This window comes from Oncorhynchus mykiss, chromosome 29 (assembly GCF_057628025.1).
Source record: "Oncorhynchus mykiss isolate SJ-2025 chromosome 29, ASM5762802v1, whole genome shotgun sequence".
Lineage (NCBI taxonomy): Eukaryota > Metazoa > Chordata > Actinopteri > Salmoniformes > Salmonidae > Oncorhynchus > Oncorhynchus mykiss.
Window position 1 is genome coordinate 18425907 of NC_143050.1, and position 21594 is coordinate 18447500.

At 40.8% G+C, this 21594-nt stretch overlaps 1 protein-coding gene and 2 long non-coding RNA genes across 3 annotated transcripts in view; 2 read left to right on the forward strand and 1 right to left on the reverse strand.

Moving 5' to 3' along the window:
• The first annotated feature begins 301 nt into the window (after positions 1-301).
• LOC110509983 (uncharacterized) lies at positions 302-4906 on the forward strand. The gene is made up of 2 exons (XR_002471518.3): positions 302-545; positions 4148-4906. It is a non-coding gene; the product is annotated as an uncharacterized LOC110509983 (long non-coding RNA).
• An 8138-nt stretch (positions 4907-13044) lies between these two features.
• On the reverse strand, positions 13045-15549 carry LOC118945359 (uncharacterized). Its single transcript, XR_016493257.1, has 2 exons — positions 14260-15549; positions 13045-13733 (listed from the first exon to the last, which is right to left on the reverse strand). It is a non-coding gene; the product is annotated as an uncharacterized LOC118945359 (long non-coding RNA).
• The window catches only part of LOC110509982 (EH domain-containing protein 1), a 31792-nt gene continuing 25675 nt past the window's right edge, over positions 15478-21594 (forward strand). The window contains exon 1 of the mRNA XM_021591238.3: positions 15478-17099. Coding sequence (XP_021446913.1) covers positions 16711-17099 — 389 coding nt within the window. The 5' untranslated portion in view covers positions 15478-16710. The remainder of the gene's footprint in view (positions 17100-21594) is intronic.

Consider the following 21594-nt stretch of genomic DNA (forward strand, 5'->3'; position numbering starts at 1 on the left):
CACGTTGAGGTCAAATAATCATACATTCAGTGGTAATGACAAATGGAATGGTGGATTTACAAATGCGTTTTACAATGTGTGCTCTGCTGTCATTGGCACAGTTTTTGTGTGTTGACTGTGTGTTTGTGAATGGTACAAACGAGAATTACGAGTGTGTTTCTCTGTAGCCCTACCTTGAGTGTGAGTCTGTGGAATCAGGATGTTGGATTGAGGGGCAGGGCATTGAGACTGTTAAATATTGACTGGGAGTGTAATAATTAACTTGGCTCCCACTCCTGATGTCTCTTAAACTGGCCACCCTCTCTGCCATTGCATTGCTGACAAATGCACCCTAAACTCCTTATCCTTTCTACCTCTCCTCTTAGTGAGGCTGTCTGTGTATATGTTCATCACTGTTTTGCCTTCTATCAGACTTTTCTGCTACATTAGACCGCTCTTTCCTTATTTCTGCCTTTCTGTCCTTGCACCCCCCCAAAAGCTGACGCTCCCTAACCTTTGGCCTCGTGCTATGAAAGTCACCGGGCCAGGCTCGGCTGCATCTGAAGGTGAGTACTGCGTATGATGTTTGTCTGTGTGAATGTGTTAGCTCATATTCAGGACTTAAATTTCCTACAACTGTACATTCACAAGACATGTTAGATAAGAATAATCTTAAGGCCTAGTTCAGTCAAAAACGTGATTATCCTGTGTTTCATATATATTTCCCCATTATGATGTTGGAATAATACTGTGAAAGTAAAAATTATTATAATGCTCTTTAAATGTAAGAGCTGTTTGAAAAGACCGGCTAAAATTTCAGCCTGTTTTGTAAGGATGGCGTTTTGGCCAATTTGTTAATAGACCAATAAGAAAGAGAGTTCCAAACCTCTCTGCCAATAACAGCTAGTTTTCCCCTCCCCACTCAGACCACTCCCAGACAGTCCTAGCTAAATTCTTGCTTGAGAAATTGCTCTTTGCTAAGAAGCTATATTTGTTTCTTTTTGACCATTTTAATAAGAAAACAACCACAGTAAGGTTCTTAATTATAACCCAGAAATGATTTGATATTGAGATAAAAATGTCTGCATTTGACCTGTAAAGGCTTATAACTGAGATTCCTATGTATCCATCCACAAAAGGTGTCAACCCATCCCATAAACTCTTAAAATGGAAAACACAACGTTATTATCTTACAAACCTCAGGACTTGATTTTTCTACTTCCAGTTTCAAAGGCTAAACGGCTGTCCTAACAAGAGGCTGTTTGAATAAGTTTCGCCACATAGGCCTACAAACATCATTTGACATTCCACTGTTTTATACAGTGACAGCTGGAGTAGAGCAGTTTCAGGGAAAACAGATGGTTTAAAATCAGTTCCTTACAACCAGAGAGTATTTCGAGATATACATTTAACAGATTTAATTATATTTCTGTCATTCAGTGTGTGTGTGTGTGTGTGTGTGTGTGTGTGTGTGTGTGTGTGTGTGTGTGTGTGTGTGTGTGTGTGAGAGACAGAGAGTACAGGAGAATGGCATGTAATACATTATATGTATTTTAAAGCATTTTAACTAACCCTAAGCCAAGTGTGTAAGGCTTTTTGCTTAGTGTTATTTGTTGTTAACCAAGGCAAAATAAGTAGGTCAGCAGTGTTTGAATTCAAATAAACATGCTTGAGTACTGTGAAAACCTTAACATCCCACTGGGCACAGGCACCAATTTAATTTCTATTCCACGTTAGTTCAACATAATTTCATTGAAATTAAGTGGTTAAATGTTGATTCAACCAGTGGGTGTCTAGTGGGATATCCCTTCCAAAGAATTCTACTTTCTTCTGCTGTACAAACCCATGACAAACATGGAATATGGTTATTCATTATTAGGGAAATTGCTGTATTTAGTATGAGAAGGCCAGGCTCCTTGTGTTTGTTACTGTTGATATAGTGTGCCGTTTCACAGGGGCCAGTGTTTAAACATGAAGACCAATTGACAAAGTTGTTAATATATTAGAAGAAGAGTCGCTCTTGCTGCTGGTGATTCTCTGATCCACCTCTATGCAGACGACACCATTCTGTATACTTCTGGCCCTTCTTTGGACACTGTGTTAACAAACCTACAGACGAGCTTCAATGCCATTACAACTCTCCTTCCGTGGCCTCCAAATGCTCTTAAATGCAAGTTAAACTAAATGCATGCTCTTCAACCGATCGCGGCCCGCACTCGCCCGCCCATCTAGCATCTCTACTCTGGACGGTTCTGACATAGAATATGTGGAAAACTACAAATACCTAGGTGTCTGGTTAGACTGTAAACTCACCTTCCATACTCACATTAAGCATCTCCAATCCAAAAAAATCTAGAATTAAATCTAGAATCGGCTTCTGATTTCGCAACAAAGCATCCTTCACTCATGCTGCCAAACATACCCTCGTAAAACTGACTATCCTACTGATCCTTGACTTCGGCGATGTAATTTACAAAATAGCCTCCAACACTCTACTCAGCAAATTGGATGTAGTCTATCACAGTGCCATCCATTTTGTCACCAAAACCCCATATACTGCCCACCACTGCGACCTGTATGCTCTCGTTGGCTGGCCCTCGCTTCATATTCGTCGCCAAACCCACTGGCTCCAAGTGATCTAGAAGTCTTTGCTAGGCAAAGCCCCGCCTTATCTCAGCTCACTGGTCACCATAGCAGCACCTGCCCGTAGCACGAACTCCAGTAGGTATATTTCACTGCTCATCCCCAAAGCCAACTCCTCCTTTGGCCGCCTTTCCTTCCAGTTCTCTGCTGCCAATAACTGGAACAAATTGCAAAAATCACTGAAGCTGGAGTCCCATATTTCCCTCACTAACTTTAAGCATCAGCTGTCAGAGCAGCTTACCGATCATTGCACCTGTACATAGCCCATCTGTAAATAGCCCACCCAACTACCTCATCCCCATATTGTTATTTATTTTTTTGCTCCTTTGCACCCCAGTATCTCTACTTGCACATTAATCTTCTGGACATCTATCACTCCAGTGTTTAATTGCCAAATTGTAATTATTTCACCACTATGGCCTATTTATTGCCTTACCTCACTAAACTTACTACATTTGCACACACTGTATATAGATTTTTCTATTGTGTTATTGACTGTACGTTTGTTTATCCCATGTGTAACTCTGTGTTGTTTGTGTCGCACTGCTTTGCTTGATCCTGGCCAGGTTGCAGTTGTAAATGAGAACTTGTTCTCAACTGGCCCACCTTGTGAAATAAAAATAAAAATAAGAAGAATGTAGGCCGTTTAGCAGATGCTTTTATCCAAAGCGACGCATTTTGACATTTTAGTCATTTAACAGACACTCTTATCCAGAGCAACTAGGGTTAAGTGCTTTGCTCAAGGGCACATTGACAGATTTTTCACCTAGATGGCTCAGGGGTTCAAACCACAACCATTCGATTACTGGCCCAACGCTCTAGGCTACATTTTACATAGGGATGGCCCCAGCAGGAACCAAACCCATGACATTCAGCATTGTAAGAAACATGCTCTACCAACTGAGCCACACGGCCAACACACCATGATAAATGGATGAGAGATAGGGAAAAGATAGTGTTTGAGAGTGTGCCTGATGAGTCAGACAGGGGCGTCAGGGTCAGTGTCACTGTTTTTTAATTGCTTTATTGTTTTGTTTTTCCCAAGATAGAAAGGTTTACTACGAGGAAAAGTCTTCAGAGGTATCAGAGCAGGAGAGGGAATGCTGAGCATGATAGGGGAGAGAAATAAAATAAAGAAATGAGTAACAATATTCCAACAGGAATAAATTATCAGTATACCAAACACTAAATACATTTGATGGTGAAGTAAAAGTAGGATTAAAAAGGGAACATAGTTATTGAGAAGCCAGACACACCCATTATGTTCAACTTGTGTTCACAATCCTCAAAGCACACTTGTGTTGACAGCCACCATAAAACCCTGTTATCTAGACAGGCCTTGGCCTTTGTGTGCTATGATGTTGACTATAGCCGGTCATAAAGATGGTAGAGGGGGAATGACAGGTCAAAGTCAGTTGCAATTGCAGTCTCCTCACATGTACCAGTACCGAATGACTAAGTCAGAGTCCTGCCTTAACCCCACGTAAATTCCCTGTAATTGACCTTATATGTACTTCTGTTTCAGGTATTTCAAAGTGAGATATCATACGCCCACCAGAAACAACTGAAGGTGTGACCTCAATATATGGGACGAGCTAAATGTTGCATGGATGCAGTAATATCGTTATCCTGTAGGAGGCATAGTGTGCTATGAACAGCTTGTGGACAAATCTGGTACTTGCTGGCTGTAACAGCAACTCCATGTGGAAATTGTCTGTGTTCCAGTGGAGATGCTGTTACCTGCAGAGAGTCCCTAGCCAGCTCTGACATGGAATCAATGTTTAGAATATCATAGTCCTTGTCTATTATGGCTGTTCTGATGTTTCTCCTCTTTCGGTTGAACTCAGTTATATCTGCTTTCACCACATTGTCATGTATTTTTTAAATTTGTATTATTAAGAACAGTCTCTAGATCATTCAAGAGATATGGGCTCCTTGTTTTCATGACAACATCATGTGAAGATATGTATACCCTCCAAACTGTGGTTTGAATTCAGAGTAGGGATGCATGGGATGCATGGTGATGACCTATGAATTGACAGCCAGTGTCTGCAACACAACTGCCTGTCAGTTCTGTAGGCCACTGCTGTGTCTATCCTACTGAGCACACACAGGGGTTTAGATGGAGCAAAGGAACTCATTGATATGTTTGATAAATTGTCAGAAACCTATGATGTATTTGTGAAACCCATGATAATATTCTGAATAGTATACATTTGCAAGTTATTTTAAGACAATACAATTGCTTTGTTGCCAACCTTGGAAATAAAGATTGAAAACACTCTCTGATTGTTTAAATAATATAATTAAGCAATAAGGTCCGAGAGGGTGTGGTATATGGCCAATAACCACAGCTAAGGGCTGTTCTTAAGTACGACGCAACACGGAGCGCTCGGATACAGCCCTTAGCCGTGGTATAACCCCCGAGGTGCCTTACTATTATAAACTGATTACCAAAGTAATTTCAGCAGTAAAAATGAATGTTTTGTCATACCCGTGGTATACGGTCTGATATACCACGACTGTCAGCCAATCAGCATTCAGGGCTCGAACCACCCAGTTTATAATACCTGTTATAAGTGCATGAGAGTAAGTGAAAAAAATGTCTCTATAAATTCAAGAATTTTACAGACGTTGTCTAGTCTGGTAGAAGCTTAGTATTACTGAGTGTTGCCACAGGGTGAGGGGTGTTTTAACATAAACCTACCTGGGAGGGGCTTTTAAAAGTGAAAGCAAAAATATTCCCAGATGTACTATTATAAGACTCTCCACTCCCACACCTTTTCCCCAATCTTACCTTATCACTTAGCTCTACTAATTTTCCCAAGGTCTCTTCAGTTTATATGAAATCACCTTTGTGCTGGGAAAACGTCATGAACTTACTTTAATTTTCACATTGCGGTCCCTGGATGAGTCACTTCAGGAATCTCAGTGATATTACCAGTCAGAGGAGTTTCATAGTGCACTTAATAATACATATATGTTGTGTGTGTGTGTGATATGTCAACAATGTCAATAGACCTCAAACAGTAAACTCCATGAAGAAAGAGGACTGACTAAGTAGAGTTAGAAAAATGCAAGTGTCATTGTCACAGTGATACAATAATACAAAATCCATATTTTTTTTGACCACATTGTAGAACACTGAAATGTAGTTTTGAGACACTAAAAACGATCATAGTCAAACATGGTACAGGGGTCATCTATCATGCATAGAAAACAGAAAGGAAAACACAGCACACTGCTGCTCATGTTCCCAGGTTATATTTATTTAGCCTGTGGATCCAGAAAGATTCCCTTTGAAGAAGTTTCCGGTAATAAACTTGCCAAACAGGTCTATTTCTTATACATGTTCATCTGCCCTAGGTAAGGGATTATCATTTGTCCCAACACAGGCCAAGGACTTTGATACATTTATAGACTGTCAAACGTTTTCTGCAGTTTGAGATTGACTGAGTTTTTGGGTAATGGGGTTGCTCCCTATGCACCTGCCAATGTTAATCTATTGAACGATATTAATAACCAGACAGGAAACAATGATAATGTTTTCCCCATTGATGACCTGAATGACAATGAACCTGACTCTCACCCTGAGGACATGAATAAGGAAAAACGCATATTTTAAGAGGAAAAGCACATTTTTAGCACCCAAAAGAAATCCCTCTCTTGAAACAAATTTCCGCCTAGTTGAGAAAGATGTACATCATCTCCTGGGTAAGAAAAAACAATACAGGGTTTTCCACAATATGTCCAAAGCAGAGAAATAATCTCTTATGGAACTGAAAAATGACTCCAGTATCATTATAAAACCTGCTGACAAAGGAGGTGCAATAGTGATACTAAATGCAGCAGACTATGAAAAGGAAATTGTGATGATGAATTTGACAAAAGACTCCCAAATGACCCTTCTAATCAATTCAAATCGCTGATCCATGATAAAGTGTCACAGTTTTTTGAATGAAGGGGAAATTCAAAGACAGAATATGAGTTTATGAAAGTTGACTGTCCAACCACATCTGTCATATACGCTCTACCCTAAATTCACAAGAGCATGACACCACCTATACCAAGCAGGCCCATTGTGAGAGGTAACGGATCTTTGACAGAGTATATCTCTACCTTTGTAGACCATTTTGTGAAACCCGGGGCGATCTCCCTCCCCACATACACTAGGAGACTCTATTGATTTTATTAATTTGTATAAATCTGTGGACCATATACCTGAAAATTCTAGTCTGTGTACTTTTGATGTTACCAGTCTATATACAAACATCCCCCATCAGGGCGGCCTAGAGGCCCTCATGTTCTACCTCAATGAACGTCCCCCTAATGCTCTTCCCAGCACCAATTGCATTGTGGACTGGTACTAACCTCCAACTATTGTCTCTTCAGAGGAGACTTCTTCTTCCAGACGAAAGGGACAGAGATGGGGAGCACTATGGCTCCCAATTATGCTAACCTGTATCTAGAAATGTTTGAAAACAGGTGGTGCTGAATTCAAACCTTAACCCTTTTCTCTCCAATATTCTCCTAATTCTGAGATATGTGGAGGACATTTTCGTGATCTGTACAGGCACCCAGGAAGAACTTTTGGAATTCCATGCTAAACTCTATGAATGAACACCTTCACTTCACCATTAACTATGACCTATCACAAATCAGTTTTCCTGACGTGATGGTTATTAAGGACAAAACCTCCCTCTCTACAGATCTCTATAGGAAACCTACAGACATAAATACCCTCCTTAGAGGTGACAGCTTTCATACACGTCCACTTATTAAAAGTCTCCATATACAGTGCCTTGCGAAAGTATTCGGCCCCCTTGAACTTTGCGACCTTTTGACACATTTCAGGCTTCAAACATAAAGATATAAAACTGTATTTTTTTGTGAAGAATCAACAACAAGTGGGACACAATCATGAAGTGGAACGACATTTATTGGATATTTCAAACTTTTTTAACAAATCAAAAACTGAAAAATTGGGCGTGCAAAATTATTCAGCCCCCTTAAGTTAATACTTTGTAGCGCCACCTTTTGCTGCGATTACAGCTGTAAGTCGCTTGGGGTATGTCTCTATCAGTTTTGCACATCGAGAGACTGACATTTTTTCCCATTCCTCCTTGCAAAACAGCTCGAGCTCAGTGAGGTCAGCTGAACACACCATCCCCACATATCAGAAGAATATGCAGCTCTGATGCCTCTTATCAGAAACAGACCACGGACCTCACACAAAGATTTAAGGAAAGGGGTGTCGTGTCTTTACTATCATTAAATTGAAGACTTAGTTTTATCAAAGATTCTCTGTAATTAGTATTACACGATCAACTGATTAATCATGTAACTGTAATTAACTTGGAAGTCGGGGCACCAAGGAAAAATATTCAGATTACAAGGTTATAATTTCCTAATATAACCTTTCAGATATTTTCATATCTGATCCATAGTCTTCTGATTAATTAACTTAACTTAATTTACTTTACCTCACGTTAGTCTCATTACAAACATCGTAAATTGTTGGTTATCTGCACGAACCCAGTCTTCACTATGAGTCATCCATACATCAATTGTCTTAAATCATTTATTTATTACTAACTAAGTAATTCACAGAAATGCATAAACAAACAAACAAGGTAAATGTGGATGCAAGAAATGATAGGGGAATGTGCCCTAGTGGGCTAAACCGGCATCGCGGCTTGTTAGACAAAAGGGGAAGTGGGGATAAACTGAGATGAGACACTACAAAGTTGATAATTATAACAATTGAAATGCTAATCCTTTGCACATGAACGCTAACTCATTCGGGAACAATTGCAATCAATATATATATATTTAGGCTCAGTGTGTCGTCTTGATCGCTGTTGAAAAGTTAGTTTCTGTTGGAGAGTTTTGTCCCCTCTCTCTCTCTCTCTCTCTCTCTCTCTCTCTCTCTCTCTCTCTCTCTCTCTCTTTCGCTCTGCCTTGGTTTAGAGGGGATAGTTCAGAGTGATATTCATTCATTTGTTATAGAATGGATGTTTCGGTGGTTGTCGTTCTTCGCGTTCAATGATACCGACTTCCCAGCTGCAGACTAGTAATTAATATCAAAAACTTGTTCTTATTCTGTCGGTATCGATAGTCTAAGAGTTTAACCACGTGGTATGGTTAAAAGATTCAGCAATGGTCTACAACCTTCGTCCTCTCCTAATGGAGAAAAACATGGTCTGGTGATAATTTCTCAAAGTTGGGTTTTATTCGGAATTGCAGAAAAGGGGCTGTCCCAGGATGCCTGACCCTAACTGGGCTCAGGGTCGGTCCTCTGATTTACTTCAAATCAAAAGGGAATTGTATTTTCCTTCATTAAACAGTCCAAAATCATATTACACAATTTTACAAACAGTCATCTGGTCGTCGTCCAGACTGGAAGATCTGGGCAGTAACTTAGGCAGATGTTAACAACGCACACACACTCAGGAAATATATATAATTACATTCATTCCCCAATGAGCGGCGTTGTGGCACTAAGTGATGGTTGTATGGGGACTTTGTTAATGGCTCTATCACTTCCTAAGTGTTAAAGGAACTGAACCGAAAAGGAATGAAAGCATAAACAAAAGATATACAAAATATAGTTATCATACTCACTCATTCATCTTATACAACAATTAGATGTAAACCTCATATCTGAGGCTATTATATAAACAGCGTTATGGTAATGTGGCTACACCCATGAGCTTCCCCAAGTTGTAACAAACGGACCAGTTCGTAGCTGGATTCTTCACCGATCTTTTATACTTTCTCCGGAACATGAAATTTGTTCGTACCTCAAGTTCTGTGAGGTGGAAGAAATTCCTTTGTACTTTATGAAAATTTACTCTGCCTCTTACACTATGTGGCCATGTGGCAGGGTCTTCTCATGAATTTACGACCTCTCTCTGACCTCAGCAGCCTAGTTGAAGGAGGCAGGGGAGGCAGGGAAAGGGGGATGGGGCTTGCTATACCCAAAGAGGGCATCTTGTTTGTCCTGCAAGTTACAAATCATCATAAAATCATGAACACGTGATGTCCTGTTTGTAGATCATCGTTGCAGTCCCCTCTGGTGGTTGAACTTTGTAGGCTTCTCTGAAAGCGGAGCAGTCCACCACAAGGATGGCAGTTGATGTCCGGTTGGTGATCGCCGTTGCAGTCCCTTCTAGTGATTTACCTTAGTAGGTTCCCTAGAAGCTGCAAAGTAGCTTCCAGTGTAGCAGGATGTCCTGGTAGGTGATCGCCGTTGCGCCCCCCCCCTCTGGTGGTTTACCTTGGTTGGCTCCCTGACAGCGGGGCATGCCGCCACAAGGATGGGCCGTCGGTGTCCGGATTTGGGGTCGCCGTTCCGGACCCGTCATCTGGTCGTCGTCCAGACTGGAAGATCTGGGCAGTAACTTAGGCAGATGTTAACAATGCACACACACTCATGAAATATATCTAATTACATTCATTCCCCAATGAGCGGCGTTGTGGCACTAAGTGATGGTTGTATGGGGACTTTGTTAATGGCTCTATCACTTCCTAAGTGTTAAAGGAACTGAACCGAAAAGGAATGAAAGCATAAACAAAAGATATACAAAATATAGTTCTCACACAAAAATCATCCAATTGGACTGTATTCTATATACGTCCAATGTTCTGGCAAAATGACTATCATGGCATTGTCTCTAATGCCATATCTAGGGTTTTCCTACTTGGTGTGTTGCTTAGGCACTATCCTAAGTTGATAACTATATGATAAGTTTACAGCTGTAAGGCACTAGTTTTGGGCAGTCTACAGGGATGACCTATGGACTTCTGGGAAGAAAACTGGTGAGTGCTGTAGAGTCAAAGGCCTCAAAATATATGTTCAACTTTACTAAGGCTGGTATTTTGCTTGGACCCTTAAGTGATCCTAGCATAAATCCTAATTGGATGTTCCGTTGTGCATGTGCGTTTATGCTTACGCAAGCGCACATGTCAAGGGAAGAAAACCAAGTATCCTGGCAGATTACAACTTGTTCAGAATGAGTCTGACATAGTCAGATAATTTTCAGGTCAATGCATGGAGGTCCGTCAGAATTTGTGTCGAGGGAGTCTGTAGTAGTTTTTACTACAAGTCACTGTGTCTTCCACTATTGTAGTGGTGATAGGTATGAAGTCTATTTCATAGCTATGTCATCCACGAAATCATGAAAAGAATGGTCAATCAGGTTGGCTGATGGAATGTGTCGAGAAATCGTAATATCTCCTTGGATCGGATTCTGCCCAAAGAGGTTTCTAAACGTATTGTTACTATTAAAATCTTTATTTTGGCTTGACAGCTGACAAAAAATAACTTCCCTAATTTTGTTGTATAACCCACAGTAAAACAAGGCATGAATTTCAGTTTCAATAGAACCATTGTTACAAAAAGTACATACACATTTATCTAGGGAGTGTTTGTGTATCGACCAGTTGGGTCCACTCCACACAAAAATGTTGCTAAAGTATGAGAAGCACACAATAACATAAGCGGTGGGAAAAAAATATTTATTTGGGGAAATTTAACACTCAAATTAGCCTAAATAATTTCCAAAATGTACTTTTTTCTCCTGGGATTTAATATATATTTTTTAAATTCAGGGTTTGTGTCACGTTCTGACCATAGTTCTGTTATTTTATTATTTGTTTTAGTATGGTCAGGGCGTGAGTTGGGGTGGGCAGTCTATGTTTGTTTTTCTATGTTGGTTTTTGTGTTCGGCCTAGTATGGTTCTCAATCAGAGGAAGGTGTCGTTAGTTGTCTCTGATTGAGAACCATACTTAGGTAGCCTGGGTTTCACTTTTGGTTTGTGGGTGTTTGTTTTCGTGTGAGTGTTTGGGCCACACGGTACTGTTTCGGTTTTGTATAGTTCACGTTTATTCTTTTGTTCCAGTGTTCAGTTGTGTTTTGAATAAATCAATATGGACACTTACCACGCTGCGTTTTGGTCCGATCCTTCTTCCACCTCTGAATGCCGTTACAGTTTGTCATTATATAGCTCCTTCCTTGTTTTAGGCTATACTGCTTCCATTTAATAAATGTGAATACAAACCGTCTATTATTATCTGCCCTGATGTCAGGCCAAAATGGTTTCTCTTGCAAATTCATAAAGCATGTGCTCATCAGACTTGTAGAGAGGGGTCTTTTTATTTAGTTAGTGTGTTCCAGCTAGGTAGTGTGCATGTAATGACATAATGCATGTAGTGACACAATACTAATAGAGAGAAATAGTAATGACGTCTTTTTGTAGGCACTAACTCCGCCATGAATGGAGTTTTTGGATGAACGGCAAAAGACAAGGTCTGTGGTAAACACAGGCTTATGAAATGTCATGTTTTTTTCCATTAGATAATCTTCATCAGCTAACGTCACATTTTGTGAAATTTGAAGCATTTATTTAATTTAAAAAAGCACATATCTCATAGAACAAAACCTATAAGATCTCCTAAGCACCTCAGAATTTATTTTTGACATCTATCCAAAAATGCTATTCTTTCCTCATTCATTTAAGAATCACCTTTATTCACCAAGTACATTTACACATACTCAGAAGTTTACTTGGTGATATGGTGTTGCTAGTGACAGACAACATTTACAGACAGAATAAGGACAACGGAGTTTAAACAAAGTTTACATACATTATATACAACTAGGTAGAGTGAGCATAGAGCTATAGAGAGCAGATATACAAATGTACAGTGGGTATACGGTTGATATACAGTGGGTATATGGTTGATATACAGTGCTAACAGCTGAGCCATCAATCAAGACCGGCCAGAGTAGTGTCATCTGCAAACTTCAGTAGTTTGGCCGATGCGTTGTTGGAGGTGGAGTCATTGGCGCTGAGTGAGTATTGTAGAGGTGAGAGCACGCATCCCTGTGGTGCATTGGTGCTGAGGGATAAAGAGTACGAAAGGTCTTTTCCCAGCTTCACGTGTTGTGTCCTGCTGGACAGGAAGTCTGATCCACTGACAGATGGAGCTGGACACGTTCAGCTGGGAGAATTTGTTTTGTAGCAGTTCTGGGATGATGGTATTACAGTTTTTTCTGATTGCTTAGGCACGATCTTTGAAACTATAGGCTATTTTTGCTAAAACTCTACACACTAACCACAAACCCTTTCACTAAACCAGCAAAACAGTATACATCTCTTGCAAAAGCAAACAATTCTTGCAAAACTCTTCAAACATTAAAGCGTTTTTGTGTCAATACAATCCACACATCCACAGAAAAAGCACACGAAAATACGCACTGAAAGTATAAATGAAAAACACTTGGCTTTTTCTGTGTGCAGGGCATAGCAGTTTGCAAGAAAGTTTTGTCATTCATGTAGTAAACACACATACACACAGGTATCCAAATGTGTAAAGTATGGATGTGTATTCCGAACATAATGCTATCAACACAAATAAGGGGGAAAAGTTTTATTTTAAACGTTTAAAAAAAAAATTCTAACACTCCTCTAACAACAAAAGCGCAGTAGGAGAAAACAAAAACATTTGTGCTAGAAAAAAAAAGAACAGAAAAAAAATGAGGCTATATCTCGCCTTCTTTGTGGGTCTGGTCGTATCCAGGCCTGACATGACCCCTGATCGATGTCTCCACAAGCCTCCTCCATTGCCTGTAGAAGGGGTATGCGTTGATGGGGCTGGTGATCATACACCTTCCAACGCCATGCAGAGAAGAATTCTTCAATAGGATTCAAGAACAGAGATTATGGGGGAGATTGAGTGCGATGAAAAGTGACCAGTGAACCAATTGCGGACCCCAGCAGCCCGGGGGAAACTAACATTGTCCCAAATGATAACATACCTGGGCTGCTCTGGCCCCTGGTCATTAGGGGTCAGTCTGTTGTGGAGGGTGTCCAGAAATGTGATAATGTGTGCAGTGTTGTATGGGCCTAGAATTGCATGATGGTGAAGGACACCGTTTTGACTAATAGCCGCACACATTGTTATGTTGCCACCACGTTGTCCCGGGACGTTGATGATGGCACGGTGTCCGATGATAATGGCCCCTTGTTTTTGCAAGGTTGAAACCTGCCTCGTCCACATATATTAGCTCATGATGCACTGCATCTGCTTCTAGCTCCATGTTTCTCTGAAAGAGACAAGACAAAACAATGTAGCACAGTACGAAAAGACAGGGATCAGTCAATATGATGTAGCACCATACACTTCCAGATCCAGTACCAATGGTAGGATAGTATAACTTACCTGCACATATTCATATCTCAGTTGTTTTACACGGTTTGACTTTCTCTGTACAGTACAGCTGCTTCATCCTAATTCTATTGAGTTTCAGTAGACGAGACAGTGCAGAAACTCACTCTGTTTCAGTAGACGAGACAGTGCAGAGAGGCTCACCATGTTGACGTTTTGGAATATGGTGTTATCTGCCATTATGTGGTCCTGCAGTTCTCTGAGTCTGATGCAGTTATTTGCTAAGACCATATTTAAAATGTGGGTCTCCTGCTCTGTGGTGAACAGTCAACCTATTCCACCAGATACTGGTTTTCTTGCAGTTGATTAAAAACATTTGAATGGTTTTATTGATAGATCCTTCTCATTATGAAAGTACAGTACATATTACTGTACCAGTAAGACTACAGCACTTAGTTACTTACCGGTTCTCATTTCGAAATATCCGGATGATACCTGCAACAGCATAGGGGCTCAGATTTGGTTGAACCCGTTGCCCAGCCTCCCTCATGTTCATCCCATGGTTGAAAACATGGTCAACCACAGTCGCTCAGATTTCATCAGTTATTGTGTTCCTGACACCCCTTCCTCTTCCCCGTCCTCTCCTTCTCCCACTTCACCTCTTCCCCCTCTTACTTCTTCACCTCCTCATCCTACTCTTCCTTGTCCTCCTCTAGTTCTCACCCCTCTTACTCTCTGGCCAATATTGGCCTCCATTGTTGTCCAAACCAAATGTTTACCTGTTGCCTATTTATAGTGCTCAAGCTCTGATTTGTAAGTGAACTCATTATCTGAAAGTGTTTTCACCTGTCAATGTGGGAAGGCAATTGGCGGAATAGTGTAGCAATGTAGAGACCAATGTTTACAGTTTTGCTAGAAGTGTGTTATTAAATTGCAAACTGAGTGTAAAGCAGAGAACGTGCATTCAGTTTGGCACACTTGGTAAATGCATTGGCTACAAGTGTTAATGGTTTCAGAGATAGTGCTTCAAGAATCACTGTTAGTGTTTAAGCATTCAGAAAAAACTGTAAATGCAGAGCTAAAGTCCACAAACAATATCCTTGCATACGTGTTTGGGTTATTGAGGTGTTTGAGAATGTAGTGTAGGCCCATGCTGATAGCATCCTCCACAGACCTGTTAGTTCTGTAGGCAAACTGCAGTGGGTCGAGAGGGGTGTCAGTAATGGTTTAGAGATTTTCTCCATAGGAATGGATGAACAAACCAGAGATAACTAATTTGTGTTTTTTAGGACTGGTGAGCCCTATCACAGATGATCCATCATATTGATCAAATGCTCCAGTGGCCGCTCTAAGGATGAACATATCTTCAAAAATTGAAGGCATTGGGAGGAAGCAAGATCAGGTGGGACCATTCTAGCCAATGAGAGGGCAGATACACTCTGACATTTATTTTGAACATGTATTTAACTAGGCAAGTCAGTTAAGAACAAATTATTATCTAAAATGACAGCCTACCCTGGCCAAACCCTAACCCAAACGAAGCTGGGCCAATTGTGCACTGCCCGTTGGGACTCCAAATCATGGCCAGTTGTGATACCAGGATCGAACCAGGGTCTGTAATGACATCTCTAGCACAGAGATGCAGTGCAGTGCCTTTAGACCACTGCGCCACGATATAACGGTTTTTTTTTTTTTTAGAAAGTTGCCGGGATGTCACGTGTCCGTGCTACTTATATCAGTCCTACTTATAACTTCTATTCGATTAAATAAAGAACACGTTGCAAATAAGCCATTCCATTTTCGTTAACCAAATTCGACACTCTCGTTGACCTCCATACAAAAACTCATCGCTAGGTGAGTGGAAAAAACGCCAACTGCTGGAGAAGACAGGTTTTGGGCACAATTATACCCCTCGCTTTGCCTTTTACTCTGCTATACAGGCGCCATACTGAATGGATTCAATTATGCTGAGCCGCAAGACACCGGTCTATGGCCAGTGAGGAGAACGGGCAAAAGTGGCGAGGGAGGAGTGTCCTTATCAAATCTAACAGTAATCTGCACCGCTCGGCCATGTTGTCAACGAGGCAGCATGGTGCATTGACCAGATATATACATCTCTTTTACGTCAACGAGGCAGCATGGTGCATTGGCCAGAAATATACATCTCTTTTACATAAAATATATGCTTGAATTTTAAAACTAGTTTTCATTGGGAAGGCAGATAAAGCGTTTTATTCAAAAGCAATCACGTTTGCATGTTAAAACACAGAATTCTACTCATTACTCATCGTGCATAATGACATCATTTTTGTTTTGAGCCGACTTCGCCGTGGGCTTTGAACGGGGCACCTGGCTCACGCCCGGGGGTTAGCCCTTTTCCAAAACGAATGCAATCAACTTTCACCCTGTGCAAAACACGCCTACCATGACAATATTAATCGAATCCCCTCACTGTTACACGCTTTCTGACGTTCCACTAGGGAGGGCTTGAGACCTGACTGGAGAAGCACGGTTGTCTGACAAGAGACGGTTTCTTGGTCTGCTGCTAGCCTTGCGGTTTGAGTTCCAGAGTTAGAGCAAACGTGTTTGATAGCTTCATTAATCTATTGTAAAACTAAATAGCTTCGAACTGTTAAACCGTCTGTTAATTTGCACAAACTGTGGTAGCTAGCCGAACCCCTCAGACCGTTAACACATTCTTCTGACTGAAGAGGAGACACTGAGCTAGCTATCTATTTAAGACACGTAGAAAGCTAACCGGCTGGCTGGCTAGTAAATTTACTAATTCAAACTTTCTACCTCATCGGGGAGAGACACAGAACCGTTATCCAGCGATCTCAACAACTACCTTATTGAACATCTACCGTTGCATTGAGATAACAAGTACATCTGCAATATTTTCGAATTTGGGCACCATGTTTAAAAGGGATGGCAAGAAGGACCCAGAACTATTCCAAAATGTCTCTGAAGGGCTGAAAAAACTGTACAGGACCAAACTCTTTCCATTGGAAGACACCTACCGCTTCCACGATTTCCATTCACCCGCTTTGGAAGATGCCGACTTTGACAACAAGCCTATGGTGCTCTTGGTTGGCCAATACTCTACAGGTAAAACCACCTTTATCCGGCATCTAATGGAGCAAGATTTCCCCGGCATGCGGATAGGGCCCGAACCGACCACCGACTCCTTCATAGCGGTCATGCATGGAGAGCAGGAGGGGCTGATCCCAGGCAACGCACTAGTAGTTGACCCCAAGAAACCCTTCAGAAAACTCAACGCTTTTGGCAATGCTTTTCTTAACAGGTGAGTCCCAGTCCAGTGTAACTACTTAGCGAAATACTAGTTTATTTGGACAGCTATTTGGGAATATTTTATGAATCCCCCAGCCAGGGAATTAAAAAGATGGCCTGAGCTAGCACTGTTGGTGGACGGCTAACGTTAGCTAGCTCTTCTCTATTGATTCTCATATTTCCCCGAGGATCATCGGATAATCATGCAACTTTCTTTTTCACTCCATATATTCATATTTGGTATTTTATTAATTCTTATCCTCGGTTCACAGTATGGAGGGGAGTGGCTGTGTGTTTGTGTTGAACGTTGAAGAGCCACCTCTGCTCAGCCCATGTCCTTTGACTGAGACTGATCAAGTTAACAAGTTTACTACCTGAACAAAATACCCCCCCCCCCCCTTATCTATGCTTTCATAATGCTCCCACACAGAGCTGTCATGGGAGTATGACAAATATTATTATGGTCGTCTCTTAAAAAGTGAAGTGGGGTGTGGTCAATAGGTCCATCCTGTTTTGACATCACCTTGCAATCAACTTCTGTACATGAATGCAAGAGATGTCATAGCTTATGTAAGAAATGAGAATCAACTCTGATAGTAGCTAGACTATTACCCTTACTCTGAGAGAAAATGTGTGATCTATTAATTACACTGCATGTATTGTAAGTATGATAATTGTATTGCAGAATGTCTCCTCCGCTCAGAGGACCCATTGACACAGCCTCTGTCCTGGTACAAGCTGCGGAAGCGGCTGTCGGGTTTGATCAATTATTAACTGGTGCTGCTTTCATTGTTACATTGATTTCCACATTCATGCAGAATACCTGGACAGACAGGGTAGAGTAGTACTTTACTAATCCCAATTTGGGACATTATTTTATCACTTCAGCATCAAATCGGTTAAATTACAAAGACCGGACCCGTATGTATCAGTGAAAAAAAGGCATGATAAGACATGTTAATAGCCAATAAATATGTAATCTATCCTCCTGGGAAACTGCAACAAGTCATTAAAAAGGCATTATAAATTTGTAATTTACACACCAATTCTACAATGTTGTATCCTGGCCAACCATTGTTTTATTTAATGTATAACTGATGTCAGAAACATACTCATAATCTTTAGTGGATTGTCAGTGGTATGGACATTTTGCTTTACTAAAACTATGCCAAATCATGACCATTGCTCTGTGAATCATTACACTTGCAACAGTCTTTGGCGATTCCGCTCCCACTGGCATGGAAAATATTTTTGGAATCTCGGATTGTTCCAACAATCCTCACAGTTCCTCCCATGAGGTTTCTATGTTTGACATGCATTTTAACATTTGTATCACAAACCATTTTTGAGGAAATCATGATGGAAGTGGCCCTTTTTAGACCTCTCCATTCAAATTGTATTTGTCACATGCGCCGAATACAACACCTTTATCATATGTGAACCGTATATGATACAGACAACATCTTGGTGTCATACTACATGTAGTGTGCGCTAATTTATGGAGTACGTCTAGATTAGGAAATGCACCTTTTCGCATTCATTTATTCAACATAAAAAATATGAATGTCAACTCAAATGGTTTATAGCTAGGTTTCAAATCCATTTGGTGACAGATTTTCAGGTGATTATTAAAAAATCCACATATAGAACATTTGTATTTTCCCACCAATGGTGTGTTTCCACCAAAACGATAAAATAAATCACGTCCCTGAACCAACACTTGCACTTGACTCCCCTCTACCGATAGTTTTGTCACAAACCGTTGCGTTAAATGGCAAATGTGCCTATGGCCTTGGCACTTGTGCTCTAGCCAACAGCTTGCAGTGGGTAGGCTAGTCTACATGATGAGAATATTTTTCTGTTGAAGGGTTGTCAGGCATTGATCATCATGTCAACAGAATAAGACCCACCTCCATTTTCTCACATAATTAAATATATTCGTTAGGTTACACATTGAGCTGTGCTACTGTAGCTACATTTTGTAACTACCTGCACTGTGTGCATCACTTTATCCTGCATTCCAGTAGTGCAGATGGAAAATAAAGTTTTTGGGTGGCTGTTTTTGACATGTAGGCCTGTCTTTTGCTTTGTGTAAAATATTTTTTATATATATAAAATACTCACACACACTTATGGATTTTGAAATGTGAGAACAGAAAGACTGTACAACCCCCCCCCCCCCCCCCCCTTACTTAAAATTGCCTTTGAAAGTTGAGGTGGATGTGTCATTTCACATGTCAGTGTTTTTAGCACTTTGTTCAGAACACCTCTATTTTCAGTTGTGCTTTTCCCTTGGGTGTGACCCAAGTTGACACTAGCCTGCCACTTGAGGAATGGGATCCTCTGTATTGAATGTTGTCATGTGGATGGAGTGGGGACTGGGGTTATAACAGTAAGAAGGAGGGGTGAGGCTCTCCTGGGGAAGCGCTGATAAAAAGCTACAATAGAGATACTTACCAGCTGAGTTTATACTTGGCTCTATGCGACTGTCACCCCCTGCCCTGAAACATTTGGCTCGTTAATTCACTATTTTAGTGCAGGAGTTCTTGAAACTCTTTCTGTGTCTGTAGACTGGTCAGGCTTTCTGAGCAGAAACGCCAGTCAGTCCCTTACTTCAGCTTTGCCATGGCAGAAAGAACTCGGGTACTGAATCAGCCGTTTCTCCTTCAAACAATAGGCAGCACATTCTGACTCGTAATGTTTCCTTTCTCTCTTGGCAATCATGCACAGCACTGTCATCCATAACCTTGCTGTTCTAGCCGGCCTCTCTCTGCTGCATCTCTTAACCCCTAAACCCCTTAACAGTACTCCAGATGCATGATGAACCTGTCAGGGTGGTGTATGCTGCTGCTGTCAATGCCTCCCAGAGCCCCCTTTCTGTTTTTGAGTTTGCAGCTTACACACAGACCATGTTCGTTGGCAACCGAGCCAAGGGAACTCCAGGAATTCGGGATGAGAGTAGATGTGGGAAAACAATTGAGGGAGCGGAGACTCTGAGGAAGATACCCAACATGGGTCTGGGGAAAATCTAAGGGAAACATCCAGGAAGGGTGGGTGTGTCGTGAAGATAAGGGCTGCCTCTGGCTGAGTGATATGTGGAGGGTTGCAATTGAGGGGTTAGTGTTTTTTTACATTTTTTATGTTATTTAATTTTATGACTGTAACCGGCAAGTATGTTTTAGGATTGGGTGATTGTGGCTGTGTGAGCGACATGGAGTGGTTTAGTCAGGAGTTATGCACACGCATCCAGATACACTGAGGAAACTTTCCCCATGATCAGATGAGGTAAGGGGTTAGAAAGATAAGACCTCTGCCACAATAAGGGAATTCCTGCCACTCTGTCACATTGAAGGGAGAGGAAAGCGAAAATCACTTTTTCCAGTATGCTCTGCTTTTTGCCATTACTCTCATTTCTAAGAAAATGAACTCATGTACAGGTTCACTATATCACTCCACTGAAGGACCGTCACACGACTCTACTACATTTGAATTGCCTGACAGCGGATAGATAAGTCTGTCTCGTCTAGTAAATGTCTAGATTGCCAACTAAATGTACTGACTGCCTCTGAGGGTGGGTGAAAAATGAAAGCTACTTCAAGTACATGGTGTTCAAATAATCATGCAGGAGTCATGTGTTTTATTGTTATCCGGTGTTAAGGCCTAGGTAGCTGCCCAACATTTCCACAAGTGATTTTGTTGAGCTCTTCCTCTAAATAGTTTTATAACAGAGTGGGCAGAAAGTGTGTGGGTGTGCTCGTTGTATTGAGTGTAGCATATGGTTTTGTGCCTTGATTTGGAGGGTCTCCAAAAACAATAGTCAGTCTATTTCTAGAGGAGCTGGACAGCTCAGATACAGCTCCTCATCTATTGTCTTGTAAGATGTCGGAGGATGTAGGTTTGCATCAAAGCTCAGTTCCAGTAATTTACTTGTCATCTGAATTTATAAGCATAAATTAGATCAAATGTGTTGATAATGTGAATGGGAAAAACAGGATCAACTAAACTATATAAACAAGGGAATGTTTATTGGTTGCTCAGGAGGTAGAGGGGAATTCAGATGTGTGAAATAAATTTGACTAGTTGTGGAAAATACCGGAGATTAAAAAAAGGTCAGGAGCATGCACTGCATGCCAAACAGGTGCTGTTAGATTACTATAATTTTTCTGAACATTTGGAACATTGTAAACACTAAATAAGTTATAAGCATACCAGAAATGTTTTTGTTTTTGTAAAGCCTATATTACAGAAAAAAGTTGCATTCATTTGTGAATTCAATTTCTAAAGTGGAACGGTTTAGGCCTATTTATTGTTTACGTTAATTATTTAATGGTTGCTTTATTTTTTTTTAACTAAAATGCTTGATTGCATTTGAAACTGACTCGTATGCTGTGTGACGACATTAACAAATAATTGATTGATACAGTAGCCTATATAAGTATTTAAATATAGGCCTAAGTTACGGTATTAAAACTAAACAGGATGCGCTCTACAGCTCAATGGTGATTATA